Source organism: Amyelois transitella, chromosome 15, assembly GCF_032362555.1.
Source record: "Amyelois transitella isolate CPQ chromosome 15, ilAmyTran1.1, whole genome shotgun sequence".
NCBI classification, from domain to species: Eukaryota; Metazoa; Arthropoda; class Insecta; order Lepidoptera; family Pyralidae; genus Amyelois; species Amyelois transitella.
In genome coordinates this window covers 1,703,676-1,718,075 of record NC_083518.1, presented here as the reverse complement: position 1 = coordinate 1,718,075, position 14,400 = coordinate 1,703,676, and the positions used below count along the sequence as shown (strand labels likewise).

The following is a 14,400-nucleotide window of genomic DNA, read 5'->3' as shown; positions in this document are numbered from 1 at the left end:
TGATTGATTAATAAAATACTTCCTATACATCCTCCTGGCTGTAATCCTGACTAGGTAGACAGATAATTCATTTATTTGATTTGCTACACACAATTTACAATTTCATATGGAATACAAATTAATTAGGGTGTGAGTTGCAGCAATACAAAAAGGTCACAACTCAACGAATTTATTGCTATAGAGCAATACGCTGATTTTTAGTTATGACCTAGGTGCTAGTGCAGGTCAATCTGCGCACGTAATAAAAAAAACATAAACACACAAACAAACAAAAACTGGTGTCGTGACTTAAAGTTTTATTGTATACTAGCTGTGCCCGCGACTTCGCATCATTGAAGCCCTCAAGGATTAGTAACTTTCCCCGTTATTTTCACATTTTCCATTATTTCTTCGCTACTAATAGTTGCAGCGTGATGTTAAAGCCTAAAGTCTTCCTCGATAAATGGTCTATTCTTTTTTCAATTTGAACCAGTAGTTCCTGAGATTAGCGCGTTCAAACAATCAAACAAACAAACTCTTCAGCTTTATAATATAAGTATAGATCTGTGATAAATGGTACATCGGCATTACTCCTAAATTTAAGAAAAAAAGTATCCAATGAGTTTGAGCACGAATGAAAATGATATTATTATTTTACGGCCATAAACACGAACATTGAACAGCAATAACTGAGTCCGGGGTTTATTTTACGTCGTTCCATATGATGGAATGTACGTCGTTATTGTTAAGGTCCTTTTAAAGGCTATTTCTATCTATAAAAGCCTTTTTACGTACTTCACTCTATTTAAATAATAGTTTTATTCGTAAGGATTTAGTCTGTATTGTGTTTGGACTCTGTAGCGCAGTGAGTGTTTCATGAGTTACAAGGACCCGAGTTCGTTCCTTCAGCTTTTTCCGTGACTTAAGAAATGACTAAAATATAGCCAATATTATATTAACCTGTCACTATTTGAATCTCAATTCTATCATTAACCCAAACAGCTGAACGCGGCTCATCAGTATTTTCAAGATTTTCAGTATTTTCAAGACTATTGGCTCCGTCTACCTCGCTAGAGATATAGACGTGACTATATGTATATGTATGTGTATGTATGTTCGATAAATATAGTTATAGACTTGTGTGACTGACAAACATATAAATATTCTCCTGCGTTTTTAGCGTGACAACTGAAAAATCTATTCTTAGTAATAGTCCAAGATCCCAGAGCCGTAAGACACAACTTATTTTCTAAAGAATGGATCTTTCGATTCTCAGTAGTCTTTCATGTACTTTTAATACCTGCATGTTTGTGAGACTTGCCCGGTGACACCTGCGCAGGTACCAGGCGAGAAAGGGAACTAAAAATCACAGTTACTTAACTTAAATTTTTATGACTGATTTTTATATATATTTTATAGACTATTACTCTGAAGTCATATCAGAGAAGTCAGACGCTTTCCATGCGCCAAAACTTTTGTCAGACGCTTTAAAGCTCTATCAAAAAAAAATTAACTTAATTTATTTTTAAATGTCTGACTTTTATATATGTAATTCAGATAACTATTACAAAGTTGTATTAAATCAGTCAGACAGTTTGTAATGACCAAACACCCCTTAAACACAAGAATTACTCAGCCTCGAGTATGAGCGCGATAGCACAATGCGCATGCGCGTCAGAGTAAAATATCTAATATTTGAAAAGTACTTACTGTTTTCAATTTCATATTTTTGCATATCTATTCAAATACGATGAAATTTATAATTAAAATAATAATTAATCATTTTTAAAATAATATAATATATTGCATACTAGCTGTTGCCCGCGACGTCGTCCGCGTAAAGTTCGAGTTGAATCTTAATCATACAGTCTGATACAGACAGACAAAAAATGTAAAAAAAAATTCTCTATTTGTTTCAGTCAAAATATTAAATGTACAGACAAAATATTTTTACCGTATGATTATATGTAGTATTTTGATTTTCAGTTTTTTTAATAAATACTCAAACAACACAAAAAAACATTTTTAATAAAAATTAAGTTATTGTTGGGACTCGAACTCGGACCGCCAACTTCACAGTCTCACGCGCTAACCACTGGACCATCGAAGCCGTTGCAGTGGTGTCGAAATTAAAGTAGACTACATACATATGGTCACGTCTATATCCCTTGCGGGGTAGACAGAACCAACAGTCTTGAAAAGACTAAATGGCCACGTTCAGCTATTTGGCTTAATGATTCAAATAGTGATAGGTTGCTCGCCCATCGCCTAAAAAAGAATCCCAAGTTTGTAAGCCTATCCTTTAGTCGCCTTTCACTTATATTTATATGTTATAGGTTTACTATTACTATACTATTTTTTAATTGTTTATGATTTTATTTTTACGGAAAATTCTGCCAGCAACGACAATCTAACTGATGATGAGGACGATGACTTGAGTGGACAGTATAGAGATTTAATAAATGATGAAAATTCAAATGATTATTTTGATGATGAAGATGATAAAGAGACAATAAAATAATTTTTCAATTGATTAATCATAATTAATTATTTTTTTATTGAAATTATTATAATAGATATATTTTTTTAAATAAAATAAAAATCATTCTTTTTGAAGGCTATTGCTACAAAAAAATTCATTTTCCCCTATTTATATGCAATATATTATATTATTTTAAAAATGATTAATTATTATTTTAATTATAAATTTTATCGTATTTGAATAGATATGCAAAAATATGAAATTGAAAACAGTAAGCACTTTTCAAATATTAGATATTTTACTCTGACGCGCATGCGCATTGTGCTATCGCGCTCATACTCGAGGCTGAGTAATTCTTGTGTTTAAGGGGTGTTTGGTCATTACAAACTGTCTGACTGATTTAATACAACTTTGTAATAGTTATCTGAATAACATATATAAAAGTCAGACATTTAAAAATAAATTAAGTTAATTTTTTTTTGATAGAGCTTTAAAGCGTCTGACAAAAGTTCTGGCGCATGGAAAGCGTCTGACTTCTCTGATATGACTTCATAGTAATAGTCTATAAAATATATATAAAAAACAGTCATAAAAATTTAAGTTAAGTAACTGTGATTTTTAGTTCCCTTTCTCGCCTGGTACCTGCGCAGGTGTCACCGGGCAAGTCTCACAAACATGCAGGTATTAAAAGTACATGAAAGACTACTGAGAATCGAAAAATCCATTCTTTAGAAAATAAGTTGTGTCTTACGGCTCTGGGATCTTGCTCTATAAAACCCATTCAAGTTTCTTAACGCATTGGCAAGCAATTTTCTGAAATAATTGATCACTACCAAGCGCTCTTAATATTTCATATAAGAGCCTTTGCAGCAGGGCTCCCATTAAACCTAGTAACTAGGATATTTCTTTAGTGAAATTTCTGGTATCTTTAGAACTATGGTATTTTATACATATGTATTGGAGAAGAGAGATGCGCAGAAGGAGTTTCAAATCACAGCGGTTCATTTGCTAAAATATTTGGCGAATCACAAGGTGTGAAGGGTTGGGATATCGACCATGTACAGGTGGAAATCTTACCAACGCTACACTGTACTACTTACTTACATACATATAATCACGTCTATATCCCTTTCGGGGTAGACAGAGCCAACAGTCTTGTAAAGACTGTTAGGCCACGTTCAGCTGTTTGGCTTCATGATGGAATTGAGATTCAAAACGTGACAGGTTGCCTATCGCCTAAAAATAGAATCCCAATTAATAAGCCTATACCTTAGTCGCCTTTTATCACATCCATGGGAACGAGATGGAGTGGTCCTATTCTTTTTTTTACTACTTACTTATTTTTTGCATCTATGGTAACGTTGCCGTGTGGTTCCAGGCACCAATACAAAAAAGAATAGGACCACTCCATCTCTTTCCCATGGATGTCGTAAAAGGCGACTAAGGGATAGGCTTATAAAATTGCGATCCTTTTTTAGGCGATGGGCTAGCAACCTGTCACTATTTGGATCTCAATTCCATCATTAAGCCGAGCAGCTGAACGTGGCCATTCAGTATTTTCGGGACTATTGGCTCTGTCTACCCCGTAAGGGATATAGACGTGACTATATGTATGTATACCCCGTAAGGGATATAGTATGTATGTATGTATGTAACGTTAAATTTGTTCCACCGCTTCTTCTACACATGCGCTTTGGAAGCGGTAGTAGTTATAATTAGATTTAAGTTATGTGACGTCAATAAGTGATACCTTGTATCCAATTTTGAAAATAAATCTATTCTATTCTATTCTAATTCCCTTGTTTCAGCGTCCACGCCAACAGAGTCTGGGTGGGGTGTTACGTCGGGAAGGCAATTGGAAGTGTTTCTTGCTCACCCTCATGATAGCCGGCTGCCTGGGCTCAGTGGTGTGGTGCAACACCGCCGAGATCGACCGTGACGTCATAGATTTGGACTCGTGAGTGCATTTTTTTTTTGGACTAAAGACAAAAGGAAGGTGACTATGTCGAAAATAGAATGCTCAAACCGCACATGTGAAATCTTAAAATTGAGTGAAACTTGCAAACTACATACATACATACATACGGTCACGTCTATATCCCTTGCGGGGTAGACAGAGCCAATGGTCTTGAAAAGACTGAATTGCCACGTTCAGCTATTTAGCTTAATGATAGAATTGAGATTCAAATTGTGACAGGTAGCTAGCCCATCACCTAAAAATGAATCCCAAGTTTGTAAGCCTATTCTTTAGTCGCCTTTTACGACATCAACTTGCAAACTATTCAGGTAAGTTCCAATATAGGCTGCGGTTTCCAACAATTTAATCTCGGCATCCAATTATTACAGCCAATCGGGTGCCGTTAACCGCAATACACCTTGTTATTTCTCCAAAATGACTTAGAATTGTTCTAGGTAAATATTAAACAATAGTAACGGAACCAAACCGATAAAAAACATACATACATATACGTCACGTTTGTATCCCTTGCGGGCTAGACAGAACCAAGTCTTGAAAAGACGGCGACATTCAGCCGTTTTACTTAATTACAGTTTGCTAGCCCATCGACTAAAAGAAGAATCACAAGTTTATAAGTGTATAGTCGACTTTAACGACATCCATGGGAAAGAGATGGAGTAATCCTTATTTTTTTTTATATACCTAATATTAAAATTTACTAAATATAAATTTTTTCGCGCTCACTACACGAACGAAGTCTTTTGTAAAGAAAGTTATTTTCATATCGCCTCTTATGATCACACTTTCGTAAAAAATCAAGAATATTTTTGCTTTATTACCTTCTTTCGGGTTAATGGTTCGGATTTTCCATTCACTGACTATTGTAGACCGTGTACCTACTTGCATGTTGACTTAAAATTGCTTAACATCGTGAAGATTTTTTTCGTTCATATTGAATTTGTTAGATGCCGTGTGGTTCTTATTGCTATTCTTATTTTATAAGTGAAACAAGATTTCTAACTGTTATTTTTATTATTCACCATTTTGCACAGAAAATAAAAAATAAAACACAACCAGAGTGAAGGAAAGACAAACAGCGACATCTAATGTCCATTTTGTGAACAACATAAAAAATAAGATGCACAGACAAACTTATTATACAGCCTTTATTAAAATTTCTTATTTAAAAATTCTCGGCATTATATAACTTATTTCCAGAATATTTTCAGGGATATCGTTCGACTATTTACGACATGCTGTATTTATTTCAATACTAGCTATCCCCCGCGACTCCGTCCGCGCGGATGTCGGTCTTCGCGTAGATGGTTTATTTCTCTATTTTATTTTCAGTCCGGTCAATTTAGACCAAAAAATAGGAATGAAGCTACATTAATTCCCATCAAGCTGAAAATGAGTATAATTGTTTAAAACACAATCAAAAGCATTATTTCAAAATTCCCCATGATTCCGGTTTAAGGAAAAAAATTACCCAAGGTCAAAGGTAAGAAAATGGGATTTTCACGATTTTCTTCAAAAAGTTTTATAGGAAAATTACCTCAGACATAGATTGTAGATCATAAAGATATCTATAAAAAGGAATCAATATTTTTTTTCAATAAAGCTACCGTTTCTGAGATATTACGATGCAAAAAGTTGCAAGCGTCATATTATGCATAAGCACGTCTCGTATATACTCTATGTAGCAGTAATATAAGTAAAAATATTGTTCTGTCGGTAATTTTAACTTGAATTCAAAATATAAAATATACATAAGTATAATGAAACCCAGTCCCTTCATTTATACTGTAGTGAAACCTTGAGACAACATCTGTCTCTCTGTTTAATTGTGTACGTGGCTAGGCTCGTATAGCTGCTTTATCTCAGAATGCTCAACATATGAAATACCGTTAGTCTTTAATAATAGTTGTCCTTGCGGGGATACCGTTGTCGGCTATGGACACCACGGCCTCTTATGCCCTAGGAGTGCCGGCCGTTTAGGGCGCCATGCCGCCCTAAATGATATAATCCTCCGTGCTCTTGCCACCATCCATGTTCCAGCCGTTCAAGAACCAAACGGTCTGGCTCGGGATGATGCCAAGAGACCGGATGGTATGACTTTGGTACCCTGGAGATTGGGGCGGCCTTTGGTGTGGGATGCTACTTGTGTCGACACACTTGCGCCGTCTCATCTTCAGGTTACTAAATCTAAGGCCGTTCTGCTTCAAATGAGGCAAAAAACCTCAAAAGGCGCAAATATGTAGTTATCGGGATCAAAGTTTACATCAGATGGCAAGTGTGATAGTGATATTGAAAGGAGAGTGAACGCGGGGAACATGGTGAATGGAGCTTTGCATGCCTTTATGAGCAGTCAGAAACTATCCAAAAGCTCGACTGGCTGTGCACAGGGGCGTGTTGGTCCCGACATTAATGTATGGGAGTGAAAGTTGGGTATGGCAAAAGAAGCACGAAAGCAGAATAAATGCAGTGAAAATGAGAGCGTTAAGGAGTATGTTGGGTGTGAAATTGAGTGACCGGATAAGGAACAGTGTGATAAGGGAATGTTGTGATGTGAAAGAAGATGTAGTTACAGGAATAGAAAAGGGTATGTTGAAATGGTTCGGTCATGTGGAGAGGATGAATGAAAACAGGTTGACTAAGCAGATATACATGGAGAGTGTGGAGGGAAAGGTCGGGGTGGGAAGACCTAGACGAACATATCTTGATCAAATTAAGGACGTCCTGGTAAATGGTCGGGTCAAAAGTACCCGAAACCGCCGAGCTTGCATGAAGAGAGTTATGAATGTAGATGAAGCAAAGGAAGTATGCAGGGATCGTGGCAAGTGGAAAGAGGTAGTCTCTGCCTACCCCTCCGGGAAAGAGGCGTGATTTTATGTATGTATGTATGTATGTAGTTATCGGTAATATCTATACTTTTGAACCTTTTGGGGTAGAAACTCTGGGACCAGGGGGCCTATCTGCCCATCAGCTTTTCCGACAATTGTCGAAAAAGCTAATTGAGGTATCTCTTGACCGGAGGGCTGGAAATTATCTGGCTCAGAGAATCAGCATTGCCATTCGAATTGGCAATGCTGCCAGCCTTCTGGGCACATTCCCGCATGTTGATGCTATGCAAGGACTGTACAATTTATAAATTAAATTTTAGTTTGTAGTCATCTTTTTTCTTTCTTTTTATAAGTAGTTTTAGTTTTAATTTGATTATTGCATTGAATTTGATAATTGTAATCTCTATTATTGTCCTAAGATGATTTTCTTTACTTATGGTTATTCTATTTTTTTAAAATAATAAATGCGAAAGTTAGTCTTGAGTGCTACTGCGTAGTGAAAACACGTGTTTATTCTAACCTATTTCAGACTTTTTCAAGTTTAATAATAAAAATGTTAAAAAAAAACGCGCTAATAGTACACTACCTCAGAGGTGGCAAGGAAACGGATGCATATTATGACGCTTGCAACTTTTTGCATCGTTATATCACATAAACGGTAGCTTTGTTGAAAAAAAATATTGATACCTTTTTTATAGATAACTTTATGATCTACAATTTATGTCTGAGGTAATTTTCCGATTTGAAAAACTTACCGTTTTAAAGAAAATTGCGATACACCCATTTTTTACCTTTGACCGTGAGTAATTTTTTTTCCTTAAACCGGAATCATGGGGAATTTTGAAATAATGCTTTTGATTGTGTTTTAAATAATTATACTCATTTTCAGCTTGATGGGAATTAATGTAGCTATGTAGTATTTTTTCATAGTAATTAGTAGCGGCCCGCTTGTGCAGCAAACGGTTCAAGCCAAAGCCGACTTTAGGCGCTACAGGTTACGGCGCTAAATCCACTGCGGGTAACGCAACGTGTGTTCGCGGTTCTACAGAACAACGTCTATGGATAAACTGAAAAATTAAGATTTTTTTTCTTCGTATTTTTTCGGGATAAAAAGTATCCTATTTTACGCCCAGGATAATAAGGTATAATTATACCAAGTTTCATCAAAATCCAACCGTTAGTTTTCACGTGATGCCTGAACATACAGACAGACAGACAAAAATTTTTTTAATCACATTTTTGTGTTTGGTATCGATCCAGTAACACCCCCTGCTATTTATTTTTTCAATATTTTCAATGTACAGAATTGACCTTTCTACAGATTTATTATATGTATAGATTAGTTATGTCTTCATTTATGTATGTATGTTTGTGTTGAATTTCTTACGTTTTCCCGCTTTATTTATACTAAAGGTAATTTTTTTTATATAACTGTAGAGCGCCCGCGGCTCCGGAAAAGGAAAAATCCCGTTATCTCCCGTTTATCGAATTTACAAAAATCCTTTCTTAGCGGAGTCTTACTTTAAGTAGTATTCTAGTTACAATATATGTACTTTCCTGCCAAATTTTTGAGACTTCGTGATCTGTGAGTGAGTGAATAAATGAGCGTTTTTCGCTTCTTTATCACACACGCACAAAAAAATCTTTTTAAAAACGAACGAATAAAAAACAAACAGTCATAACCTAATTCCATCAGACATTTCATATTCATTTCTGTAAAATACAGTTGAAAAATCCATTTCCAATGTACATACATACATTTTGTCATTAAAATAATTAATCAGTCATTACGTACATTGCTCGACATACAACCATAATTAATTTACATTACAGACGATAACAATCGATGAATAATTAGCAATTTCCACGCGAAACCGTACCAGGCTTAATTACTATTAAGGATAAATTTACGGTGATATTTCTTGTTAGGGTGGGGTTGCGTTTTGGAGTTATTACGGCTTATGTGTTCGAAGTAACCAACGTGATTCGAACTAATTAATATCAAATACATACATACCAAAAAGCTTTTATGCTTGTATCAAATACATATACGAGTATAACAAAAACCTTTTATGCTTGTGCTAACAACCTGTCCCTATCTGAATCACAATTTCATAATCATTTCCAGGTTGTTGGCTCTTTCTACCCCGTAAGGGATGGAGACGTGAAACATTATGCCGTGTGGTTCCCGTCACTTATGAATGGGACCATGGATGTCGAAAAGACGTCTAAAGGCACTTTCATCTAGTCCAGCAGTTTACCATGATCCAATATGGGTTGGGTTTCCCTGCAAACGTTGCGGAGATCGGACAGGAGCCGCTTTTTAAAAACCCGACTTACTTAATTCAGAAAAGATAGACAGAAAAACTCTTTACAGCACCAAGAGCAAAAAGAAAATCAGCCCTCATTTCTTACTATGAAACGCGCCACGCTGTTTTTATGGCGCGAATAAGTTTCGCTGTTTCGCTTTTTACTACGTCGTGGAATGGGACAGCGATAGTTTTTCGCGCGATAAAAGGACACGATTAAGGTCAAAAAGTGCATCCAGGCTTTCGTGATTACGATAATTACCAGGTGGAAGAAATAGTGTGGTTCCCGGCGCCAATACAAAAAAGAAAAGGACTACTCCATCTCTTTCCCATCAATATCGTAAAAGGCGACTAAGGGGTAGGCTTATAAACTTGGGATTCTTCTTTTAGGCGATGGGCTAGCAACCTGTCACTATTTGAATCTCAATCTTAAAGCCAAATAGCTGAACGTGGCCTATCAGTCTTTACAAGACTGTTGGCTCTGTCTACCCCGCAAGGGATATAGACGTGATTATATGTATGTATGGAAGAAAAAGAGTACAAAAGCAGTACTAACATCTAAAACAGTTTTGTCTTCCTCAGGACGCCGATCAAGCGAACAGTGAGACAGTCACCATGCGATGTCGGCTACGCCTACATTCCGATTGCATTTGTCATGCTATTATACCTGGTCTACCTGGTGGAATGCTACCACAGCACAGCCAGGATTCAACTGGCGAGGAGGGTGGACGTGGCCGCCGTGAATGCCAGGGTTCACGCCATGAGGACAGCCACTCCGAGGGTCTGGTGAGTCTGGTAGAATCGCTTGATCGCTTGAGTCAGTTAAATTCTGAAAAAGCGTAAAGACCTAAATTGATGCTAGGATTTGTAAGGGCATTCGAAGGGTTTGATCAGGTTGTCTTTTATTTATTTATATATTTAGGTGCCGTGTGGTTCCCGGCACCATTACAAAAAAGAATAGGACCACTCCATCACTTTCCCACGGATGCCGTAAAAGGCGACTAATGGATAGACTTATAAACTTGGGTTTCCTCTTTTAGGCGATGGGCTAGCAACCTGTCACTATTTGAATCTCAATTCTATCATTAAGCCAAACAGCTGAGCGTGGCCTATCAGTCTTTTCAAGACTGGTGGCTCTGTCTACCCCGCTAGGGATATAGACGTGATTATATGTATGAATGTATGTATATATGTACATCAAGGAAAAAGTAAGAAAATAAATTACACTAAAGTTAGAACAAGGCCACTACTTATTTCTAGAGACAGGAAAATGTTAAGAAAGGCATTTTCTTGGGTAAATAATTAATAAGACATAGATATATTTTGTGTAGTTTTCCAAGATGTTAGTTTGGGTTCCCTTCTGTTTCATTCTTTTAATCATGACCTTAAAATAAAAGACCGTCGGTTAACCTCGGAAAATGAGTGAGTCACAAATGCAGACATTTCTATCGCGTTTATCATGCTATACTATACTTGGCGTACATACATATAGTCACGTCTATATCTCTTGCGGGGTAGACGCTTTTTAATTTTACTTCTAGGAGTCTGATCGAGATACCTATCCCGTAACCAGAAAGCTGGAAACTTCTTAGGTCAAAGCATTGCCATTCAACGTGACAATTTACAAGGACTACACAATTTATAAATTATAACGAGTTCTTTTTTCACTCTTTTTATAATTAATAATTTTTAACTATATTTTGTAAATAAGACAGATTTCAACGTTAATTTTATAAATTTTACAGTTACGAATACTAAATAGAAGTGATATGATTTTTTTATTCCCAGTTAAATTCATTTTGAACAAATAGTTGACACCTCAGGCAAAACGGAAAACTGGTGCATTTCTCATCCAAAATCTCATTGTGTTTTATAGTCCGCCGGGATGAAGTGAAATAGACGTAGTAAAACGAAGTTACTTCTGGTTTACAGTTAGGGTTGCCAACTCTGCCGTAATTCTCCCGGAAAAAGTTCGAAATATGTAAATAAATTTATTGGCCAACGGAACGTAGGTATCAAGGTTTAACGAATCGCTTCTTAATTTTACAATATTATTGAAACCTATTGAAAAATAAAATTACAAAGAGTAGTCTACGTACATACTGAGGGTTATTAATTTATGACATAGTGTATACTACCTAGGTCTATTTGGATGGTCATGTGTTTGTAAATGATATGGAGGTTATGTACATTGTTAACTTCCAAAAAAAAAAACCTGTCGAACTTTTACACTATGCACTAAAAATTGTAAAAGCAATTGAGTACCTATATAGAATTTACAGAATTTATATAAAATATCAACACAAAATTTAAAGTTTTAAGATATATCGAATGTTTTCTATTATGGAAACCCTCGTATCTAAGGCCAACTCACACTTGCCTGATTTTTTACAATAGCAAAGTAATTACTGCCGACACCCAAAAAAAAAGATAATTCAAAAAGTCCCAGGAACTTTGTGTTGGCAATTTCCTCTAATAGGATTTCTGATTTACATAGTTGGCGACCCTGTTTACAGTCGACCATTTGATGAATTTAAAACCTCGCATAAAAATATGAATGGCCGACATCTCCTGGGCAGCATGAAATTTCATGCATTTTAATTCAATTCCTGGTTTTGAATATCATGTCAGTGCTACGGACTACGAAATGAGCATGTGGGTTTAAACACAGTTTTATTTTTACAATCTTAATGTATTCATTAAAAGAGTTGTTTAATATTTTTATCGAAAAATTTATGGGAACCTCTTATTTTGTACGTGCCATAAACAGGAAGGAAAGTACCTTAATAGATAATTATAAATGAACAACTAACAGTCTTGAAAAGACTGACAGGCCACATTCAGCTGTATGGCTTAACGATGGATTTGAGTTTCAGATAGTGACAGGTTGCTAGCCCATCGCCTTCAAAAGGAATCCCAAGTTTATTCTCTCAAGGCTTTCCCTCAGTCGCCTTGTATGTCATCCGTGAGAAAGAAAATGTTAAAGCAAAGGTTTGTTAAGTTTTGCCATATAAACAATTTATAAGTAATTTCTAGTTAAAAAAAAAATTTAAGGGTGGACAACCCTTATCACTAAGGGGTATGAAAAATAGATGTTAGCCGATTCTCAGACCTACTCAATATGCTCACAAAATTTCATGAGAATCAGTCAAGGCAAGCCGTTTCGGAGGAGTACGGGAAGGAACATTGTGACACGATAATTTTATACATATATAAGATAAAAGAGTACTTACTAACAAGTTATCTTAACCCTCAAGCACCTAACTAAATGGAAGAACTGACTGGGTCGTATTTTTCACCATTCTACTTGACGCCCGACAAAAACAATAGTTTAATCGATAATAGTTACACCCAACATTGACCTGAATTAATGTAGGTTGCATTTGTAAATTAATCGCTTGGTACCAACGTTCCCTTTAGAAACTTACTCCTGTAAGTTGCGTGTCGTGTGAGCTTTTGACTGGAAAGTTGGAAGTAATTTAGCAAAGTCTCGTATTACAAGGAATAGAATAGGACCGGTAAAATGAAGATTCTTTGAAAATAGTGGATTTGTAAGATGACTACATTTTGCTTTCTTTTTTCGATTCAGTAGATACTTATTTATAAAAAATCCTATTGTCACGAAACACGCGATACTTGTATCGATATCACCCTGAAATCGGTCTTAGACTTATTTGGGGTTACGTTTTCTTAATATTTTGTTTCAGAACAACCTATCCTTGGTAATTACACCTGGTAATTGGGATATGAAAAGGTTTTTAATATCGTCAGTTTGAAAAAATTACCAGCTTTAAAATGGATGTCCAGTTGCCACATCTATATTGCAAACCGTAGCAAAATCGCTGGTCATCTAACTTTTAATAGCGTGTCCATATTGACCCTAATTCCCAGCAAGTTTTCCCACTCTGCCTCCATAACACCGTGGTGCCGTGACAGAATTCATTATGTAAAGGTGCGGTCAAACTGTTAGCGTAACGAAATAATTATAGCTATAACGTTGCCGTTTGTGACTTATTTGTACGTTTTTGGTACTCGATTCTCTTTGTCATCTTTTTTTCATTCATTCATATGGTCACGTCTATATCCCTTGTGGGGTAGACAGAGCCAACAGACTTGAAAAGACTGAATGACCACATTCAGCTATTTGGCTTAATGATAGAATTGAGATTCAAATAGTGACAGGTTGCTAGCCCATCGCCTAGAAAAGAATCCCAAGTTTGTAAGCCTATCCCTTAGTCGCCTTTTACTCTTTGTCATCTCTCTGCACTCTTTGCGTGTTCCCTTTGGACCCGTCGCCACTATGCTTAAATACTTATTCTCGGCTTTAAAACTCCGAAACGTCTTTTACACGGTGATTTGAAATGCTACAACGTGACAAAAGCCAAACATGTTTGTGACGCACTAGTTGGATAATTACTTTTTAATTTTAAATCACGTCACCATAGACTGAGAAAAAGAGGTCGCCGGTGTTTTACTAATAGGCAAAATGAAGCACCAAAAGTATATATATATATGCGCCTCACTCACACATTGCCCGCTTAATGGCGGCCGACTGTCGTAAACGTCACAGATGCGACATAGATTATCTCATTTTCTATTACTTACACATGATTACAATATCGCCATTTCGATACTTCACTTTTTTACAGCCACACTACATCTGCCTTTTTTTCTACATTTATGCACCTCACATTTACGCACATAGATTGATACTGTGTAGGTAGGTATTTTATTAAAACCAATTATTTTGCCACAACTATTATTAGTGACCATAAGATGTATAGACGGATAATTTAAAACGATGATGTTTTTTATTGTTGGTTAGCTCAC

The 14,400-nt window shown here is 36.1% G+C and overlaps 1 protein-coding gene across 1 annotated transcript in view; it reads left to right on the top strand.

Moving 5' to 3' along the window:
• Positions 1 to 14,400, top strand: part of LOC106140944 (transmembrane protein 151B) — a 67,328-nt gene that overhangs the window by 40,482 nt on the left and 12,446 nt on the right. The window contains exons 2-3 of the mRNA XM_060948316.1: positions 4,270 to 4,418; positions 10,153 to 10,356. Coding sequence (XP_060804299.1) covers positions 4,270 to 4,418; positions 10,153 to 10,356 — 353 coding nt within the window. The remainder of the gene's footprint in view (positions 1 to 4,269; positions 4,419 to 10,152; positions 10,357 to 14,400) is intronic.